The sequence below is a fragment of the Patella vulgata genome, chromosome 1, assembly GCF_932274485.2.
Source record: "Patella vulgata chromosome 1, xgPatVulg1.2, whole genome shotgun sequence".
NCBI classification, from domain to species: domain Eukaryota; kingdom Metazoa; phylum Mollusca; class Gastropoda; family Patellidae; genus Patella; species Patella vulgata.
This window is the reverse complement of record NC_065879.2, coordinates 54128735-54152474: the sequence shown is the minus strand read 5'-3', so window position 1 is coordinate 54152474 and position 23740 is coordinate 54128735. Positions and strand designations below refer to the sequence as shown.

Sequence of the window (23740 nt, the reverse complement as noted above, 5' to 3'; positions counted from 1 at the left end):
TCACACCCGACGGTGAAATCCCGATTGTTGCAAGAGCACCGATTTTTTACTGTCTTTTTTAAAAAAAAAAAATATCGAATAATTTTTTGACTACTTCCTGTTTACGGATCATTATCGGGATAGATTTAACAAGTGGTATGGGAACTTAACTACCTGTACCAGAAGTTTCAGAAAGATCCATTGGACAGTTTTACCTCCCTTATACCATTAGAAGCAGATTTACAGATATAACGATTTTTCGACTTTTTCAAAGGCTGTGGCCCTTTTGGACCATTTATACTATATTGAGGCTTTTATATTTGGAATCACACCACAGACCACCGTTAGGACTAAGTAACAGAAGTATAAGAAAGGAAATAAGAGAAGTTTTCGAGATAAAAGCGTCTGAATAGGGTCCAAAAAGGAAAATAATAGATTTTCAGCGTTTCATTATATATTGCCTAACCCGCGAATTTTTACCATTTAGATGTCATACGATTGTCCATCGTTCGGGCTCTCCAATGACACTTTAGTTGTTTTGATTTGGTGAAATCTTACGTAGTAATAACTTTTTTCGCAAGATCACCATTTTTTTTTCTCAAAATATCGGATATTTTTTCGACTACTTCCGGTTTTTGGATCATTGTCGGGATAGTTTTAACAACTTGTTTGGTTACCTAACCTTCTGTACAATAAGTTTCAGAAAGATCCATTCAGCTGTTCTCCAAAGAAAGAAAAATAGAAGAGCATTTTCAGTAATTTAAGGATTTTTCAACTTTTTTCCAAGATTGAGGCTCTTTTTGGACCACTTATATTATTTCAATGCTTTTATTTTTGGACTCTCGCCATAGTCCAGCGATAGGACTCTTAAGTAAAAGAAGTTTAAGAAAAATCGTAGTTTTTGTTTTCGAGAAAATGGCGTCTCAAAATGCTCCAAAACGGAAAACACTAGATTTTTGGTGTACCATAATTTATTTTCTAGAAATCTAAATCGTATCATTCAGATGTCATATGATAGTCCATTAATGGGGCTATCCAGCGATACTTTAGTTCTTTTGGTCTGCTAACATCTGATGGAGAAATCAAGTTTTTTGCAAGTGCGCTATTTTTTTAAACCTTTTTTCTTCATTTTTTGCATACTTCCGGTATGGAGATTTTTGTCGGGATAGTTTTAATAACCGGATTGGCTTATCAAATAGCCACAGGGCTATGTAATGATATATTACATTGTCTGATCAGATAAAATGCCCCTGGGAAATCCTATGTTCAATAGTGCCAAAAATGCAAAAATGTCAATATAACGAAAATTAAATTTAAATATTTCAATACATATTATACATCGTTAGAATCGTAATTACGTCAGCTATCTGAATATGTAACTTTTTTGTAATTTCTTTTTTAAATAATAAAGAAATAGAGCATTTTCCAAAATTTCACGATTTTTCAACTTTTTTTTCGATTTTGAGTACGTTATGTTACCTATTCCAAAAATTTTAATGTCTTATTGGAAGGATTCATGCACAAGGCTACCAGAGGGTCTCTCGATAGGGAAAGTTTAAAAAAATCCTTTGAGCAGTTTTCGAGATACAAGCGTCCAAAAACGCTCCAAATCAGAAAATACCTAATCATTGCACACATCAAATAAAATGGACGCCGAATCAACCAAATCCAACAATATCAATTCATTTTAAATATTTGTTACATGTAAGTGTACAGTACTTCCGGTGATAATGAAAATGTTCAATTAGTGTTATGAAATCAGAAATGGCATAAGGCATCACACGGTGAAAATTTTTTGTAAATCGAATAATAACTGCCACTTTTATAGACCAAAAACCTTGAAAAGTGACTAGTAGAAAATCGTCTATTTCTCTGAAACCTTACAAGTTAAAACCCATTTTGTGGTATCTATATGGTCGTATGGGTTCATTCTATTTGTTGATTGAAATTAAATATCATACTTTTAAACAAATAACATATACGACTCATTTGAAACAAATATCGGTTTTGAAGGCTAAAATTAAGTTTTTGCCCAAATGATGTCACTTCCGGTGACAGTAAAGGTAATAAAATGGTTTAATCTAGTCAATCGTGGCATTCGGCATCAAATGGTGAAAGAAAATTGAAAATTGAATAATAATTGATTCTTGTACAGGCAAAATAGCACGAAATGTGACTCGTGCAAAATTGCCTATTTCTCGACAACTGCTGATATTACAAACTAATTTTGACATACATTCTCTTTGTATGGGTTATTGCTACGAGGTTATGAAAGTTACGATGAAATATTTTGAAATATGAAGACGGTGGATGGGTTGTAAATAGCTTAATTTTACACATTTTTTTACCTTTTAATCGAAATAGCCCGAAAACGAAATTGAAATTAAAAAAACTGAGTCCGATGATTTGTGCGCCTTTGCATGGCGTATACTTTTGGTAATATCAAATTTTGAAAAAATAATATTTGCTTTCAAAAAGTTGTACCGAACTGTCAAAATCTGTCAAAATTGTAGTTTTTGCTGATTTTACTTCGCTTCTGGTGCCGACACGAATCTTTACTGGTAACAAAATAAATGACATTTTGGACCACGCAGCATATGAACTTTCTTTTGTACAAATCGAATAATAAATAATTAATCTAGGATTGAAAAACTGAATTAGCCAATGGCGGCCAAGGAAAATTACGGACTCAAAAAATGTTGACATTTTTAGTCAAATCGGATAACTCTTCAACCCTGGTTAAAATGCCATATAAAAATATTCATAAATAAAAAAGTTTTTTGTAAAATTTTAAATTTTCGAAATTTGGCGCTTAATATCTACGAAGATTCGTCGATAATCAAAAATCAAAAGTAGCACAGCTATGTGCCTGGTCTCCGGCTATGTCAAAATGCATCATATGTTAAAATTTGATGATTATTGTTAATACTACGGCGTTTTTTTAAAAAACGACAACTTCGGTGATTTCGGACATTTCGCAGTGTCACAGAATGCCCAAAATAGCTTTAATCTCTAAGTCACACCCACTTTCCCAATAAAACCGAAGAAATCGTATCAATCCGACATGTAATTTCTGAGATACAATCAAATTGGAAAAAAAAAAATAATAAGAAGAATAATCTTAACAAAAACAATAGTGTTTCACACAAGCTTCGCAGTGTGAAACCCTAACTAGAACTGCGAAGCAGTTATGACAGGTTTCACCGATGCCCCGTTACCGTTGAACATATGTCACTTCCGGTACCGATGAGACCATTAAACAGGTTTCAATATAAGCATTTCACACATCAAATAAAATGAACGCAGAATCAACCAAATCAAGCAATATCAATTCATTGTATACATTTGTTACATGTAAGTGACAAAATTTCATTACTTCCGGTGATAATGAACATGTTAAATAAGTTTTATGAAATCAGAAATGGCATAAGGGATCACTTGCTGAAAATTTTATGTAAATCGAATAATATTTTCCACTTTCATAGACCAAAAACCTTGAAAAGTCACTTGTAGAAAATTGTCTATTTCTCTGCAACCGTACAAGTTAGAAACCATTTTTTGGTATCTGTATTACCGTATGGGTTCAATCTATTTGTTGATTGGAATCAAATATCATAATTTTAAAAACTTTACAAATCAGACTCATTTGAAAAAATATCTGTTTTAAAGGCTAAAAATACAGTTTTTGCCAAAATGACATTACTTCCGGTGATAATGAAAATCTTAAATTACGTGAATGAAATCTTAAATGGCATTAGGTATCACACGGTGAAAATTTTATGAAAATCAAATAATAATTGACACTTTTATGGACCAAAAACCTTGAAAAGTGACCTGTTGAAAATCGCCTATTTTTCCGCAACTGAACAAGTTAGAAACCATTTTGTGATATCTTTATGATCGTATAGGTTCATTCTATTAGTTGATTGGAATCAAATATCCAAATTTTAAACAAATAACAAATACGACTCATTTGAATAAATTATTTGTTTCGAAGGCTTCAAATACAGTTTTTGCCCAAATTATGTCATTTCCGGTGACATTGAAAATGTTAAATTGATTTGACCTAGTTAAAATTAACATTACGCATTAAATGGTGTCACTTTTATGATAATCCAATAATAATTGACTCTTGAACATGCAAACTAGCGTAAATAGTGACTCATGGAAAATTGCCCATTCCTCGGCAACTGCTCATATTACAAACTAATTTTCACATACATTCTCTTCGTATGGATTATTGCTACAAGTTTATGAATGTTGCGAAGATATATTTTAAAATATGAAAAGCCTGAATGGGTTGTAAATAGCTTAATTTTACACCGTTTTTCACCTTTTAATCGAAATGACCCGAAAACGAAATCGAAATTAAAAAAACTGAGTCCGATGTTTTGTGCGCCTTTGCATGGCGCATCCTTTTAGTAATATCAAATTTTGAAAAAATAATATTTGCTTTCAAAAAGTGGTACCGAACTGTCAAAATTATAGTTTTTGCTAAATTTATGTCACTTCCGTTGCCGAAAGATAAGTACACCGGTAACAACAAAAATGACATTTTGGACCACGCAGCATATGAACTTTGTTTCATACAAATCGAACGATAAATAATTAATCCAGGACTGAAAATCTAAATTAGCCAATGGGGGCCAAGGAAAAATACGGTGACAAAAAATGTTGCCATTTTTGGTCATATCAGATGACTCTTCAACCCTGGGTAAAATACCACATAAAAATATTCATTAATAAAAAAATTTTTCGTAAAAATTTTAATTTTCAAAATTTGGTGCCTAATATCTGCAAAGATTCTTCGAAAATAAAAAATCTAAAGTACTGTAGCTATGTGCCTTGTCTCCGGCTATGTCAAAATGTATCAAATATTACAAACCGATAATTATTGATATTACGGCAAAATTTCGAAAAACGATAACTTTGGCGTTTCGGACATTTCGCATTGTCGCAGAACGTTCGAAATAGCTTTAATCTCTAAGTCACACCCACTTTCCCAGTAAAACCGAAGACATCGAATTAATCCGACAAGCAGTTTCTGAGATATGCTCAAGTGGAAAAAAAAAAAATAATAATAATAAGAACTAGAACTGCGAAGCAGTAATGATGGGTTTCACCGGTGCCACGTTACCCAAAACATATGTCACTTCCGGTACCAATGAAACCATTAAACAAGTTTCCACATAAGCATTTCACACAAATAAAATTGACGCCGAATCAACCAAATTCAGCAATATCAATTCATTTTATACATTATTTACATGTAAGTGTACAGTACTTCCGGTGATAATGAAAATGTTCAATTAGTTTTATGAAATCAGAAATGGCATAAGGCATCACATGGTGAAAATTCTATGTAAATTGAATAATAATTGCCACTTTTATAGACCAAAGACCTTGAAAAGTGACTTGTAGAAAACCGCCTATTTCTTTGCAACCGTACAAGTTAGAAACCATTTTCTGGTATCTGTATGATCGTATGGGTTCTATCTATTTGCTGATTGGAATCAAATATCATAATTTTAAAAATATTACAAATCAGACTCATTTGAATAAAATATCTGTTTTGAAGGCTAAAAATACAGTTTTTGCCAAAATGACGTTGCTGCCGGTGATAATGAAAATCTTAAATTACTTGTATGAAATCGTAAATGGCATTAAGTATCACACAGTGAAAATTTTATGAAAATCGAATAATAATTGACACTTTTATGGACCAAAAACCTTGAAAAGTTACCTGTTGAAAATCGTCTATTTCTCCGCAACTGAACAAGTTAGAAACCATTTTGTGATATCTATATGATCGTTTGGGTTCATTCTATTAGTTGATTGGAATCAAATATCAAAATTTTAAACAAATAACAAATAAGACTCATTTGAATAAATTACTGGTTTTGAAGGTTATAAATACAATTTTTGCCCAAATTACGTCATTTCCGGTGACATTGAAAATGTTAAATTGGTTTGACCTTGTTAAAATGGTGTCACTTTTATGAAAATCGAATAATAATTGACTCTTATACAGGCAAACTAGCGTAAAAAGTGACTCATACAAAATTGCCCATTTCTCGGCAACTGTTCATATTACAAATTAATTTTCACATACATTCTCTTCGTATGGATTATTGCTACTAGTTTATGAAAGTTGCTAAGAAATGTTTTAAAATATGAAAAGCCTGAATGGGTTGTAAATAGTTCAATTTTACACCGTTTTTCACCTTTAAATCGAAATGGCGCAAAAATGAAATCGAAATTAAAAAAACTGCTTCCGATTTTTTTTGCGCCTTTACATGGCGCATCTTCTTACTTTTTATTTATTTTAAAAAAATAATATTTGCTTGCGAAAAGACGTACCTAACCGCCAAAATTTTAGTTTTGGTCAAAATTACGTCATTTCCGCTGCTGACAGAAAGGTTTATTGGTAATAAAAAAGTTGAGACTTTGCACCATTGAGCATATGAACTTTGTTTTATACAAATCGAGCAATAAATAATTAACCTAGAACCCATAAACTGAATTAGCCAATAGCGGCCAAGTTTAATTATCGATACAAAATGTTTTCATATTTTTGCTCAAATCACATGACCCTATAATTATGGGTAAATCGCCATAAAAAAATATTCATAAATAAAAAAGTTTTTTGTCAAAATTTAAATTTTCAAAATTTGGCACCTAATATCTTTGAAGATTAATCGAAAATCAAAAATCTAAATAATTGTAGCTATTTACCGTGTCTCAGGCTATGTGAAAATGTATCAAATGTTAAAATTCGACAATTATTGTTAATATTACGGCAATATTTAAAAAAAAGACAACTTCGGTGATTTCGGACATTTCGCATTGTCACAGAAAGTTCGAAATAGCTTTAATCTCTAAGTCACACCCACTTTCCCAGTAACACCGAAGACATTGAGTCGATCCGACAAATAGTTTCTGAGATATGCTCAAGTGGAAAAAAAAAAAATAATAATAATAAGAAGAATAATAATCTTAACAAAAACAATAGTGTGAAACCCTAATAATCTTAACAAAAACAATAGTGTTTCACACAAGCTACGCAGTGTGAAACCCTAATAATCTTAACAAAAACAATAGTGTTTCGCAGTGTGAAACCCTAAATAGGGCTATGAATGCTGTGACATCATCGTGGCTAATTTTCATCGATGGCGTCAAAAATCAGGACACGCATTACAAAACACTAATTTGTAAGCAGATGTCTGTACTTAAAATTATAATGATTTATATTGTTTGAATCAGAATTTATTTAGCATTTCAATGGTGTTATTTATATTTTGGTACGCTAATTACCTGCGGAGAAATCGTCCGTTGAAAAGCGTATGTGGCTAATCAGGGGATTTTCTCGCCGTAAAATTTTGTGGCACACAGATTTTTACGATTTTCGGATTTTGTATGCTATTTTTAGTCGTTTCGCAGCTAATGGTGACACATGGGAGATCCAGAATTCTTATACAATCAAAAAGAGGGAATGCTAAATTTTATAAAACCGCGTGCGCTGAATTTCTAACTCAATTAGGAGCCAAGATAGGCCAAATTGAAGGAATAATTAGCTTTTTAATATTATTTATAAAATGAAATTTTCACACGCGCACTCGAATTTGTGAAGAAGAATATATTTTCTACAAACTGCAAAAAAAATTATTCTAAAATGTAGAATTCGTCTTAATCTAACTTAATCGTAAATTCATTTCTAAACTTTAAAAAACGGTTTCTATTGCGTTATTGCAATGACATGTTGGTGACATACGTAAACCGGCATGTCTCATTCAAAATTCCGGAGCTGTTATGTAGTCCTATTCATCCAGCTTATGACGTGTATGTCTGTTTACAGTAAAACAGAAATAAAAATGTCTGGATGGTACAGTCTTCTGCTTCAATCAGCAGTAAGTTGTCATTGTTTTGTAATCTAGCTAGTAGGCCTACATGTTACTTTTTTTTTTTTTAAAAAGCTAGAAGTCTTGATCTTGTCACTGTCAGTTTTGTTGGTTAATTGTTGATGTTGGTAAGTAGGCCTACTTAAAATAGAATCATTGAATTGTCAATTTAAATTGAAGTGAAAATTTTTATAATGTTTTGTATTAATTCAAAGTCGAATTTTAATTTTAATTAAAATAAAAAAAAAATCAGTACGACCGAAGACTAAATCATCTACCTACTTTATATTACGTGTATTAGTAGGCCTATTGCTTCACCTGTTTTTGATATTATTGTAGTCAAGAAAAAAATTTCATTTCATTGGAATGGAAAATTTTCTGAAAAGTTGAACATGTCTACACTAAGTACATTGAGATTGAAGCTGTTGATTTTAATCAACCAAAAATTGGCTTTATTATTTATTGAACTTTCACAGTATTTTGACAACAATAGGCCTACTCGTCAATAGTGATCAATGTACGAATACAAATTTTGAGTTTCACTCATTTTGTCTTTGAATTTCCCATTTTAAAGCCTGCTGAGGTATTATATAAAACAAAGGAATCAGATCTGCAGGTTATATTAAATCAGAAAATTAAACAGAAAATTATAATATTTTGAAATCGAATTATGACTTGCAAAGACTTTTTGAATTACCGGTATTTAAAAAGTTATGAAGAAAAATTAAATGACCAATAATATTATATCCAATAATGTTATGCATCTTTTATGTAGCAGTATTATGTATCTGCAGACATTATGGCTTCAGTCAAGTATGTAGGGAGTGTTGTTGAGTGGGAAAATTTCTCAAAATCTACCGGTGTTACTTCAAGTATTTGTGAATCTCAGAGAAAAGCGATTATCAGGCTTTTGTATGATTGTTTCAACTATCAAGTCTTTTTTTTTTTTTTTTTTCAGAAATATTCAAGTTCCTGAAGATCTTTTGACAGACAAATTCCATTTTAAAGACAAAGGAATGAAAAAATACTACTATATAGCATTTGTCGCATGTGTTTATCTTCATAATTGTTCCTTATAATACTTATATCGTGTGTTATTGTAATTGGTTTCTTGGGTGTGTTGTCTTTACAACTATTATCCTGTTTAAATCTGCCGAGATTGGATAAGAATGCTGAAAAAAGCACCAAAATAAAGAGTAAAACTAAAGGATATATTGTAAATACATAAGTGAACAAGTAAAATATTCATTAGTGTGATGCTTTGATTCAGTACTATTTATACAGCACAATTTTATATTGCACTTTATAGTTACATGTATGTAATATTAGTTTGCTAGTGGATTTGTAAAATCTGTTGTTTTCTTGTTTGGTAAGGGAAAAAATCACGGCTCAATATTAACTTCATCCTTAATTTTACAAGAGTCAGTATCATTACTAAAATGCAGTAATAGAATGACTGTTATTATAAATATTTTGAGTTGACAGACAAAAATGGAATTTAAAATGAATATAATGTTTCTTGGTATGTTCACTGAGCAACCAAAGATGATTAGTTTTGTACAAATTAGTCAGAACCTTAAAAAAAAAATTGTCAAATTAATCACATTTGTGGTCTAAGGGGAGTGAACTCTTGTACGATTATCTCCCTTTGCTAAGTTGCTAATGCAACATTGCATAACCTTTCTATCACAGAAAATACTAATAAACATGATACTTTTTGAATTTTTCTTTGAATCCTAAGTTATATTTGCCTGGTCTGTTATTACTGTAATGGTTGTAGAAGTGCAATGGTGTTATTTTGAATTGCTGTTTAGATTTGCTTCAGTTTGATATGTTGGATGATGACATTTGTTCAATTTTATTTTTTTTGGTTTGCGATAAAATAGTTTGTGGACGCTGGTGGCTGCCATCTTGGAATTGTGGCAGCCATCTTTGATTTCAAAATGGCCAATACCGACCAATTATTTTTTTAGTTAGGTTTGATTCAAGAATTTTTAATGAATAAACCACTTATTTTTGTTACACATATAAACACTTATAAACTCCATACTAGATTATATAATGGTGGCCATCTTGGATTCAAATATGGCTGGCATCACCTAATTTGCATATTTGCATCACCATGATTCTTATTTGGTTAGATGTTGTATTAATTGTTTATTATTCTGTAAATTTAACTCGAATTTGAATATAAATAGTTACGATTTCAACAATATAACGCTTTTTTTGTTTTTAATTTATTCAAAATGGCCGACATCGTGGTCGACCTATGGTTTTTTTTTCCTCATACTTTAGAGTGTCGATTGGGCGTGCGTTGTGCCAATTTTCAGCAAGATCAGATATTTTGTCCAGGTATTATGCATTATTATGTGCTTCTGATCCATTGTTAATTCCTGAATTTTGTGCCATTGACCCCTGTGACCTTTCAGTCTATTTCAAACTGCTAGAGACTTTCTCTATATAAAATTTTAGACAAAAAGTACCCTGATTCACCAAACATAAATGTTCATATCTTGGCTTCTAATGGAGATATCTTCAATCTGTAAACAGTTTTATGCTATTTAAATGTAGCTTTATCAAATAGGCTTATTTGTAAATAAATCCATTAATAAATCAATTTTGCATTCATAGAATATAGCCCAGTGGGCATACTGCAGTATGATATTGTTAAGACACTATTGTATATCTAGTAGTCATATTCCAGACACCTGCATAGCCCTTACAACTAGTCTAATAAAAACTGAACTTACTTCAGTGTAGCCTATGTTCAGTCCCAAATGACAATTTTGAAAGTTATTAGTAACTGCATGTGTCAACTACAATATTAATTTGAGGCTGCGATGTCTAACAAATAACAATTTTACATGCACACCCAGCCAGTGTCAGGCGAATATATGATATGGGCCTATGCTTCCGGTGTCGGACGCCACAGCCGTATGTAGTATGTACGGTTCAGTTGCCCGACAAATAGCAAATTGATATACGAATTCGAATATCCATAGCCTTTTTCAGATTTGGCACGCATCATCGAAATTACTATACAAATGTAGATTTTTTAATAGTTTTCGCTCACTTTTTTAAGATTATTAAAATAGTAGATTAATATGTGCTTATTTAATTATACATTTTAGATCCAGTGTTGATTCTTTAGGGGAATATCTTATTATGAAACAACATGGATCATAAAGTTTGTCTACATCAGAGTCGGAGGACATATTGCTTGAAGATTTGCTGAGATACCAATCACAGCCTAGTCAAGTTTGAATCTGACATTTCCAACAGAGATTTGTTTTTAAAAATTCAAACTGTGATGAGGCATGTTCATTTAAATCGTAATCAAAGGAGGACCGCGCTACATGCAAACAAAACCAAAGCGATGTAAAAACTACAAATATCAAATCAAGTGAATGGCTCTGGGGCCAACCATACACCGCTACTGCGCTGTACAGTCCAGGGCAAGTAATACAAAGATTCAATAGGGATAATGCTACCATGTCTCCTGAATTGCGTTTCTTGATGGTGATAGAATACCAGTGGGTGCCATAAGTTAGAACATCAAAACATTACCAATAATAATAAGGGTAATAATCCAAATAGAATTTCAGAAAACATTAAAAATCAATCAAGTGTAGTGAGAAAACAGGAGCAAAGTCCACCAAAGAACACATTCTTTAGGGACAATGATACAGAGCATGTCTAAATTAGTTGACGCCCATGGAAACTTTTGACATGGTAAACAATAGTAAACATTGCTTGAACTGACATTGCAACGATTGGAAATTTGTTAATGAAGAATAAAATATGATCATTATAGAAATTAAATATTATAATCAGGTGGAATTCAGATGTGTTATTATTTATTCAGGCCTTCAATCAAAAAAAGATGTTTGTGTTCATTTTTATTTTTGAATATGATGAAAATTCTATTTTTTTAAAAATGTTGCCATGGTAACCAGCCAAAATCAGTAATTTGTGTAATTGTTAGATGTCAAACAAAAACCTAAGCTAATGTGAGTTTAGGTGTAATACTAATAAAATCATATTTTAAAGTGTCAAACTTTTGTGAATAGGAAATTTGGTTTTCATCATCACAACCCATGTGATTACAAGATCATTTTAGAAAGTTAGGTTGCCAGGCAACAAAACAAGGGTTGTCGCATATTTATTCCTTTGCAGGTAATTGGGGGCCTTTACAAGACAGTTCCATACAGATCAGATTATAAATTTTGTCGTTTGAGGGTTAACAAGGTTCTACAAACTGCAACAAGGGTCTCAACTCATGACGTAAGCTACAGAAATTGTTGAAATTTGACAGGCTTTTTCGTTTTACTAATTTAAATAATGCATATAAATTTCATACAGATCACATGATGACTTTTGTCATTCGAACGTTCACAATCGCCAAATTATTGACAGAAATTACTGAAATTCAATAGAACTGTTTCACAAATTTAAATGATGCATATAAATTTCATACATATCGGATGATAACTATCATCAATCGAGCATTAACAAGGTTTAACAAAGTGAAACAAGGGCAATAACTCTAGAAGTAATTGTTGTAAATTGCTGAAATTCAATAGGCTTTTTCGTTTCACTAATTTAAATCATGCATATAAATTTCACAAAGATCGGGTGATAACTTTTTGCGTTCGAGCGTTCACAGGGATCAATAAAGTGAAACAAGGGCCATAACTCTAGACGTAATACACGGAAATTGCTGAAATTCAATAGGCTTCTTTGTTTCACCAATTTAAATAATGCATATACATTTCAGAAAGATCGGATGGTAACTTTTGGAGTTAGAGCATTCACAAGGTTCAATAAAGTGAAACAAGGGCCATAACTCTAAACGTAATAAACGGAAATTGCTGAAATTCAATAGGATTCTTCGTCTCACTAATTTAAATAATGCATATAATTTTCAGAAAGATCGAATGATAAATTTTGACATTAGAGCGTTCACAAGGATCAATAAAGTGAAACAAGGGCCATAACTCTAGACGTAATAAACGGAAATTGTTGAAATTCAATAGGCTTACTCGTTTCACTAACTTAAATATTGCATATAAATTTCACAAAGATTGTATGTTAACGTTTGGCATTAGAGCGTTCACAAGGTTCAACAAAGTGAACAAGGGCCATAACTCTAGACGTAATAAATAGAATTTATTGAAATTAAATAGGCTCCTTCATCTCACTAATGTAAACAACATATATCAATTTTAAAACAATTGGATGTTAGAGCATTCACTAAAATTGTGGACGATGGACGGACCAACTGATGGACGGACGGAGCGACAGACGGATGGACGGGAGCGACGGCAATATACGTCCACATTTCAATGTGGGCGTATAAAAAATGAATTGTTCATGCAATGTTATTAAGTTATTGTTAAATTAAATATAACCATATAAGATTATGTCAAATTGAACCATGTGCTATTATATTTACTCTGATAAGCGGGCTGGTCTAGATTTTCCCCTTTGAATGTGATATAAAACCAACTATTGATAAAACTTGTTACCATGGTAACCGGCAAAAATAGTTTCATACAGTTGATTCAAGAAATATTGTATCCCCCCCCCCCCCAAAAAAAAAACCAAATTAAGATGTGCAAAATGATCTGATCTGTGGATAAAATCATATTTAAAATGTGGAACTAGGCCTTTGTACCCATGGCCATAACACAGCCAATGCAAAAAAATCTTACCAAAGGTATATGTTGTTGAAATTTTGTACAAATGTTGGTACCCCACACATTATTATATGCACAAAGTTTCATTCATATGTAAGCAATAGTAATATGGGTTACTGTGGGATTTATTTTGGCTTTTTTAAAAGGCAAATTTCTCATAATTTTGAATTTGGCAGCATCGCAGCTATGGAAACTTCAGATGGCCATATCTCAGTCAATTTTTTGTCAATTTGCATATTTTATATATCAACAAAAAGCGGTTTCAGTCCCCTTTAAGATAAGCATTAAATCACAGTTTTTAAAAATTGGGACTTAGGTCTGGTTTTGTGCTGGAGGGTCACATATGTCACTTTCGGTACCAATGAAACCATTTAACAGGTTTCCACATAAGCATTGCACACATCAAATAAAATGGACGCAGAATCAACCAAATCCAGCAATATCAATTCATTTTGTACATTTGTTACATGTAAGTGTACAGTACTTCCGGTGATAATGAAAACGTTCAATTAGTTTTATGAAATCAGAAATGGCATAAGGCATCACATGGTGAAATTTTATGTAAATCAAATAATAATTGCCACTTTTATAGACCAAAAACCTTGAAAGGTGACTCTTTAACCCTAGGTAAACTACCACATAAAAATATTCATTAATAAAAATTTTTTTTATAAAAATTAAATTTTCAAAATTAGGCGCCTAATATCTCCGAAGATTCGTCAAAAATAAAAAATCTAAAGAACTGTAGCTATGTGCCTTGTTTCCAACTATGTCAAAATGTATCAAATATTACAATCCGACAATTATTGATAACATTACGGCAAAATTGCGAAAAGCGACAACTTTGGTGATTTCGGACATTTCGTATTGTCGCAGAACGTTAGAAATAGCTTTAAAATTTAAGTCAAACCCACTTTCCCAGTAAAACCGAAAACATCGAATCGATCCGACAAGTAGTTTCTGAGATATGCTCAAATGGAAAAATAATAATAAGAATAATAATAAGAATCCGAACAAAAACAATAGTGTTTCACACAAGCTACGCAGTGTGAAACCCTAATAAAAAGAAAATTGTAAAATGTATAAAAGTTAGAGATAATATAAAAAATAAATAAATAAAACACTCTTTATGGATAATAATTACTATGGTTTATTACACTGCAATGTTTCAAAAAGATTTCACAAGTTGCTATTAAATATATAAACACAAATAAATAAAATGAAATGTTGAAACGTTGCAGTGTAATAAACCATAGGAAAATGCACAGTGCAAATTTCACAAATTGGTTTCACTCTTCTTGAATAATGTCTGGTTTGGGGCACACAATATCCTTATAGTCGTCATCAAAAAATTCTCTGATATATTTGTGGAGATAGTTGAGTCTTTCACGGGAATGTAATGGAGGGTCAATTGCAATTGGATCACCAGTTGGGAATTTCATTTTTGGTAGCAATATATAAAATAATTCTTCTTGACTTTCGTAGTTCTGTTTTACAAACACTGTACCAGGGTGATTAGCATCAAATCTGAAAAGATAAAAAGGATAATTAATATACTGACCATACATAAATTAGTAGATGTTTATATTAAAAAAAAAAGAAAATCTAGTTGTGATCATTGCACACAAACTCAAAGATAGGTTGCCAGGCAACGAAACATACGCCCACAGCAGCTAAATCGTCCGGGCAGTCAACAAGAGTTGTCGCATATTTTTACTTTTTTCGGTAATGAAACATTTATAATACACTAAAATCTAATACAGAAAACCATTAGAATTTGTTTGGTTTTTATAAAGTTCTGCCCCATGCTAACGTTTTGTATACAAAACTTATAATACTCTATCATGGATTTAGCTGTTCCAAGTCATAAAAATTCATTGAAAATCAAGGTCTTAAACACTGTGTATAAATTGAAAGTCAATCGGATATTAACTTTCTCCTCTAGAGCATCCACAAGATTTTTTGAAGTGATCAAGGGCTATAACTCTGGCAGTAATTACCGGAAATTGCTGAAAATCAATAGGCTTCTTCGTCTCATGACCTTAAACACTGTATATAAATATAAAGTCAATCGGATATTAACTTTAGCCTCTAGAGCGTCCACAAGAATTTTCAAAGTGATCAAGGGCCATAACTCTGGCAAAAATTATCAGAAATTGCTGAAAATCAATAGGCTTCTTCGTCTCATGACCTTAAACACTGTGTATCAATTTAAAGCCAATTGGATATTAACTTTAGCCTCTAGAGGGTCCACAAGATTTTTCAAAGTGATCAAGGGCCATAACTCTGGCAGTAAATATCGGAAATCACTGAAAATCATTAGGCTTCTTCGTCTCATGACCTTTAACACTGTGTATCAATTTAAAGTCAATCAAATATTAACTTTAGCCTATAGAGCATCCAGAAGCAATTGTGGACGCCGGACGGACGGACGGGGGCGATAACAATATACGACCACATTTCAATGTGGGCGTATAAAAATTAATAAGATGCCTAAACAGTGGTTTTACAAAATCAGCTTTGGAGTTTGGAGAACATTGTCTACAATCGTTCAGGGTCAAGAATAATTAGCCTTTATAAGCTCCTGTATATTATAGATTTCACCAACTGATTTCATATTCTTTTACACTTTGTGTCGTGTGAGGGGTATCTCATTGATTCAAGTTAATTGTTCTCATTTCTGGCTTTCCAATCATTTCATAGTCACAGGTGTAGGTTTAATTAGAAATAAAATGTTGTAATTTTCACAACAAAAAACATATCTGACTGAAATAATCTGCAGTTACTAAGAACACTATAAAAACAATTAAAGATAGGTTGCCAGTCAACGAAACATACGCCCACAGCGGCTAAATCGTCCGAGCGGTCGTCAAGGGTTGTCGCATATTTATTCCTTTGTAGGTAATTGGGGGCCTTTACAAGACAGTTCCATACAGATCAGATTATAATTTTTGCTGTTTGAGGGTTCACAAGGTTCTACAAATTGAAACAAGGGTCTCAACTGTGGAAGTAATCTACAGAAATTGTTGAAATTTGACAGGCTTTTTTGTTTCATAAATTTAAATGATGCATATAAATTTCATACATATCGGATGATAACTTTCATCAATCGAGCATTAACAAGGTTGAACAAAGTCAAACAAGGGCAATAACTCCAGAAGTAATAAACGGAAATTGCTGACATTCAATAAGATTCTTCTCTTTACTAATTTAAATGACGCACGCAAATTTCATACAGATCAGCATATAACTTTTGATGTTAGAGCATTCACAAAGTTCAATAAAGTGCAAAAAGGCCCATAACTCTAGACGTAATAAACAGAAATTGCTGAAATTCAATAAGCTTCTTCGTTTCACTTATTTAAATATTGCATATCAATTTCAGAAAGATCGGATGATAACTTTTGGCGTAAGAGCGTTCACAAAGATCAATAAAGTGAAATAAGGGCCAGAACTCTAGACGTTATAAACGGAAATTATTGAAATTAAATAGGCTTCTTCGTTTCACTAATTTGAATAATGCATATACATTTCAGAAAGATAGGATGATAACTTTTGGGGTTAAAGTGTTCACAAGGTTAAACAAAGTGAACAAGGGCCATAACTCTAGAAATAATAAACGGAAATTGGTGAAATTCAATAGATGTCTTTGTTTCCCTAATTTAAATAATGCATATAAATTTCACAAAGATCAGATCTTAACTTTTGGCATTAGAGCGTTCACAAGGTTCAACAAAGTGAAACAAGGGCCATAACTCTAGACGTTATAAACAGAAATTATTGAAATTAAATAGGCTTCTTCGTTTCACTAATTTAAATAATGCATATAAATTTCACAAAGATAGGATGATAACTGTTGGGGTTAGAGCGTTCACAAGGTTAAACAAAGTGAAACAAGGGTCATAACTCAAGAAGTAATAAACGGAAATTGGTGAAATTCAATAGGCCTCTTTGTTTCCCTAATTTAAATATTTCATATAAATTTCACAAAGATCGAATGTTAACTTTTGGCATTAGAGCGTTCACAAGGTTCAACAAAGTGAAACAAGGGCCATAACTCTAGTCATTATAAACGAAAATTATTGAAATTAAATAGGCTTCTTCGTTTCACTAATTTAAATAATGCATATAAATTTCAGAAAGATAGGATGATAACTTTTGGGGTTAGAGAGTTCACAAGGTTAAACAAGGGCCATAACTCTAGAAGTAATAAACGGAAATTGCTGAAATTCAATAGGCTTCTTAGTTTCCCTAATTTAAATATTGCATATAAATTTCACATAGATCGGATGATAACTTTTGGCATTAGAGTGTTCACAAGGTTCAACAAAGTGAAACAGGGGCCATAACTCTAGACGTTATAAACGGAAATTATTGAAGTTAAATAGGCTTCTTCATCTCACTAATGTAAACAACATATATCAATTTTAAAACAATTGGATGATAACTTTTGGCGTTAGGGCGTTCACAAGAAATTGTGGACGATGGACGGACGGACGGACTGACCGCAATATATGTCCACATTTCTATGTGGGCGTATAAAAAGGCGATTTTTCGTACAATCAGGGGCCATAATTCAAGAAGTTACGATCCAATACGCGCAAATATTGAAAGAAACCAAGATCTTTGGGTTATAAACATGCATTTCAAGTTTCATCAAAATCGGATTAAAATTGTGACCTCTACAGGGTCCACAACCTTGATACACCATATTTTTACACTATTCGCGTACAAACGGCAGCCATTTTGTTCGACAGTTTTGGTCCGATTTTCATGACATTCGAACTCAACCTTCATTACGGTTTTTTAAATCGGATAATAATTGTAACCTCCAAAGGGACCACAAGCTAAAAAGATACACCCACAGCAGCTATATCGTCCGGGCAGTCACATATTTTTACTTTTTTCGGTAATGAAACATTTATAATACATTAAAATCTGATTAAGAGTAACAACTCATTAAGTAATTATCAGAAAACCATTAGAATTTGTTTGGTTTATATAAAGTTCTGCCCCATGCTAACGTTTTGTATACAAAACTTTTAACATCATGGATTTAGCTGTTCAAGTCATAAAGATTCTTGAAAATCAATATACTTGTTCGTCTCAATCGGATATTAACTTTAGCCTCTAGAGCTTCTACAAGATTTTTCAAAGTGATCAAGGGCCATTACTCTGGCAAAAATTATCGGAAATCGCTGAAAATCACTAGGCTTCTTTGTCTCATGACCTTAAACACTGTGTATCAATTTAAAGCCAATCGGATATTAACTTTAGCCTCTAGAGCGTCCACAAGATTTTTCAAAGTGATCAAGGGCCATAACTTTGGCAGTAATTATCGGAAATCGCTGAAAATCAATAGGCTTCTTCGTCTCATGATCTTATACACTGTGTATAAATTTAAAGTCAATCGGATATTAGCTTTGACCTCTAGTGCGTCCACAAGATTTTTGGAAGTGATCAAGGGCCATAACTCCGGAAGTAATTATCGAAAATCGCTGAAAATCAATAGGCTTCTTCGTCTCATGACCCTAAACACAGTGTATAAATTTAAAGTCAATCGGATATTAACTCTAGCCTATAGAGCGTCGACGCCGGACCGCCGGACGGACGGGGGCGACAACAATATAGAACCTCTGGAGGGACCACAAGCCAAAAACGCGATATTTCATACAATCAGGGGCCATAATTCAGGAAGTTACAATCCGATATGCGCAAATATCAAAAGGAACCAAGATCTTTGGGCTATAAATATGCATTTCAAGTTTCATCAATATTGGATCAAAATTGTGACCTCTAGAGTGTCCACAAGCTAAAAACGCGATTTTTTGTACAAACAGGGGTCATAATCCATGAAGTTATGGGCCGATACATGCCAAAATCGAAAGGAACCGAGATCTCAAGAAGATAAAGCTATATTTCAAGTTTCGTTGAAATCGGATAAAAATTGTGACCTGTAGAGTGTCCACAAACAAATTGTGGACGGACGGACAAACAGGGGCAACGACAATATACGTCCACATGAAAATGTGGGCGTATAAAAAAACAAAATTCTGAAGGGTGAGCTAAATCTGCCTATTGCAGGTCTTTCTTTAGCCCTGAAATGATATCTAAATTATTAATTAGACATTAATTAACTCTCGATGGCATTGCTAGCCTGCGATGATTATTGGATTGGGTTCTGATTTGCTTTTCAACTTCCATTCATAATTAAATAATGAAATGGATAATCAAGACTATGTTTTTTATCCTACCGACTTTAGTAATGATCGAGGCTAGGCCGAAAATTCAATCACTAAAATCTCAGTTTATAGTGGATCAATTTGACTGAAATTTTCAGTATCTTTTTTACTATCTAGTTTTTAACCATTATGTGAGAACTGCCAGCTCTTTATCTAATCTCCCATCATAATGTATCTTTAAAATTAAGGCCTATATTTATACTTGCAAACAAAACTTGTTGATATTGATAACTTACTAGGTGTCATTTCTCTCATATACATTCTACGTCGCAACATCTCTTCTGGCTGAAAAAGTCTGTAGCATGGTTCACCGTCATACTTACAAATACAGCTGAAAAAATAATACAAATATTAAATTATTAACATGTAAATTATCATCAAAGTTTTAAATATTGTATGATCAAAGTTTTAAATATTGTATGATCTAATATTGTATGATCAAAGTTTTAAATATTGTATGATCTAATATTGTATTGTTAATTTAAATATATTCAGCCAGCCGTGCCATACAAATTAAATACATAGGCAATGCATCATAGCCCAGGCATAGGCCATACTTAACTAATAATAATATCCTCTGAACTTTGAAGTCAGTGAAGATCCATCTCTCGAGATTAAAGATTCCGAACACGTCACAGGGAATTGAAATTGGCTACAGGTATCTTATAAACAGAAGAAATTAACCAGGTTAATTACCTTATTTTGGAAACCCTTTCCCATTGAACTTCGTCAAAGTTCTCCGGAGCAAACTCAACTGAACATTGCTGGCAAACGTCACTCTTCTCTGCCAAATCGAATACAGTTAGCGTGGGGTTAAACTCTTCATCGGATCTCGAAGAATCATTCAAAGATCTATCTGAAAATCAATTGTCGTCCCAGGCTTCCGCCGTCATATAATCTGATAATAAATTTGATAAATTTGATCGATCTTCCGCATAAAAATTTCACAACTTTGCTATTTCACCTTCCATGTTGGAAAATGTAAATAGAAGTAGAAAGAACTTTACGCATGCGCAAGGTCTATACCACCAATCAAAAACGACTATTGTGTTTACTTGCATAGCAACAAGCCAATTCGTCATGTAGAGGCGGGGGTTACCTAAACTGCTTTGATTGGACCCAGACGTCTATGACATCAATTATCTTACTATATTTGGAAAGAGGGGATCCCAATCGACATTTCCATTGGCAAAATGAAAGGGAAATCCCCGAAGCCAAGGAAATACGAGCGCTGCAAAGTTTGACCTTTTTACGCAATTAGCGATACAATTATTGTCTTTTTTTTCACAGCCTCCACCAAATTGCATTTTTTATATATTTTTAATAATACTTTCACCAAAACTATCTATTTTATTAAAATTATATGCTTTTTCGGAACGTTTAGTGCCAAAATCGAAATTTCAATAATTTTGACCCATATAGTGTATTTTGACGTTTCTGTTGAAATCAGCTCTTGGGAAAAGCGACTGATTTTGAAATGGACGAACACATGTGTGTATTTTGAGGTTTCTGTTGAAATCCACCCGTGGCCTAACAGAAATCAAAGCAAATTAACAATGTAAATATTGTTACTGAAAAGCCCTGATGAAGCGAAAATGTCACAATTGTTGCAGTTTTCAATCAAATAAAATTTCAAAAATATTGGATAATCATTGTTATATGTTAACTAGTGAGAGAGAGAGAGAGAGAAATGGGGTTTAACGTCCACTCGACACAAACTAGGTCATTTCGGGACTAACATATGGTTTAATTTTATTTCAATAATTCGCTTGCGCATAGGGGTCTTTAGCAGTGGGAGGAAACCGGAGGACCCGGAGAAAACCTATGAGGTTGGACGGGCGACCCTACTCCTTGTCACGTACAACCGGGGATTCGAAACCACGCCAGTCGACTCAATGACAGACTTTATGATACAGCGCACGCACGCTAACCATTCAGCCATCCAACCCCCCGTGTTAACTAGTCCCAACAATCTATACATAAAGTTCTATCTTGCTTTGTGTGGAAAAGCAAGGTTCTCTCTATAAAAAAACACATATCTAGACCTTTGTGCATCCCATATAAATAAACTTTTCAAATCCTTAAAAGCATTCCACTACTTTTATTGAAAAGGAGTTGTTGTTGCTGTTTTTTAAGGTATTACAATTTTAATGCCAATTCATTAGGAATTCATTCGTACAACATACATCTGAGTGATCTGACATAGAGTGAATAAATTTGGAACTCTTAAAACAGTCCTTAGGAGACAATTGTTCAAATTAAAGAGACATCTTTCTCTCACTGAACTCAAACATATCAATTCTAATACAAAGTTCTTTTGTGAAATCTGATGAAGATTGGATTCTGGTTGTAAGAGTAATGAGATATGCTGATTGACATGCACATTATTGCTGACGTCGTCCAATGTTTAAATCTTGCTTAATACCTATCTTGATAAATACACAAGCCAAGCAATAAATATTTCGGCCAGGGAACTTACCAATCTACTCAAATCCAAAATGCTATGATCGCCTGATTCTTTATCAAAAGTTTGTTGATTTATCTTGCCTACATCATCTTCCACAGTATGATGATGTTTCAATAGCATTTCCAAATCGCAAGCTTCAGAACGAACTTGAGATGAATTTTCAGGGTCAGTAACTGATATAGGATCCTCAGCGTAATGGGTTTCAAGCAAAAGATAATTTTTAGGAGAATCAGGTATCTCAATGATATGACTCGATTCCTTAGAACACTGACAGCTTGACTGTTCATCAGTATCCAAGTTGTTATGGTCTGATGTTTTATCAAGGTTAGTATCCAAGTTGTCATTAGCCGATGCCTGATCCAGATTAGCATCCATGTTGTCATTGGCTGATGTATGAAGATGAAATGTAGGTTGTGGATGGTTTGAAGTTAAAGGAAGGTTATTGGTGGGTGTATAGTAAACTTTATCTAAAGATGGTGGAACATAGGGGTACAGTATCTTATAAACATGATAACTGCTATTGTTCTGGTTTGTGTCAGGACAAACTTCTAACTGTCTAACCATGCCACTAGGCTGTAAGCTAGGTGTGCAGTGTAGTAACTTGAACTAAAATCAAAAACATAGCCAACAGTGAGGCTGATGTCCCCTGCCGCAATCCCAAAATAAATAGATGGCACATATTAATTAATTGCACATTTATCATTTTGAAAAGTATCGAGCAATCAAACTGATTACCTATACTTAGTCTAAGCAGAAAATGTTCACGATTAAACTCATTCAAGGCCTGAAGTACTTGGTAGTGAAAGTATACACTAAGTTTCATCACTCTCCATAAGTTAGAATCAAAGTTATCTTGTCCCAAAGCAATGACCAATAAAATTGCTTAGTTATGCTGAGCTTTAGCGAAAAATGTTAATCATTGAACTCAGTGAAGACATTCACCTAATCAACATCTAAACCAAGTGTTAACATTCTACCTCAATTAAAAGCAGAGTAGTTATGTTCCAAAGTCTTGACCAATCAAATTGCTTATCGCTACTTGGCCTAAGCATAAAATTCTCATCATCAAACATAGTTAAGGTATTGATATAATGAATCTATACTATACATTTCATCACTCTCACCTAATTAGAACCAAAGTTATTGTGTTCCAAAGTCTCAACCAATCACATTGCTTATCTCGGCTTAGCCTTAGTGGAAAATGTGCATGATCTTAACACTGTCAAGGCATTCACCTAATAAACACCTATACCAAGTTTGAACATTCTACCTCAGTTCGAAGGAGGGTTATTGTGTTCCAAAGGCTTGACCAAACAGATTGAAGTCTCTACTTTGCCTAAGCAGAAAATGCTCAGCATCGAACTGTTAAGGTATTGATGTAATGAAATATACACCAAGTTTCACCACTATCACTCAATTAGAATCAAAGTTGTCAAGCAATAAAGTTTCGATCAA

General features: G+C 32.9%; 1 protein-coding gene across 3 annotated transcripts in view; it reads right to left on the bottom strand.

Moving 5' to 3' along the window:
* The window catches only part of LOC126830306 (glycogenin-1), a 280407-nt gene that overhangs the window by 42716 nt on the left and 213951 nt on the right, over positions 1-23740 (bottom strand). For 2 of the 3 annotated variants that reach the window (XM_050560685.2, XM_050560679.2), the window contains exon 7: positions 22298-22891. The exons of the other annotated variant lie outside the window; for it this stretch is intronic. In XM_050560685.2, coding sequence (XP_050416642.1) covers positions 22298-22891 — 594 coding nt within the window. The remainder of the gene's footprint in view (positions 1-22297; positions 22892-23740) is intronic. 3 annotated transcript variants of the gene reach the window in all.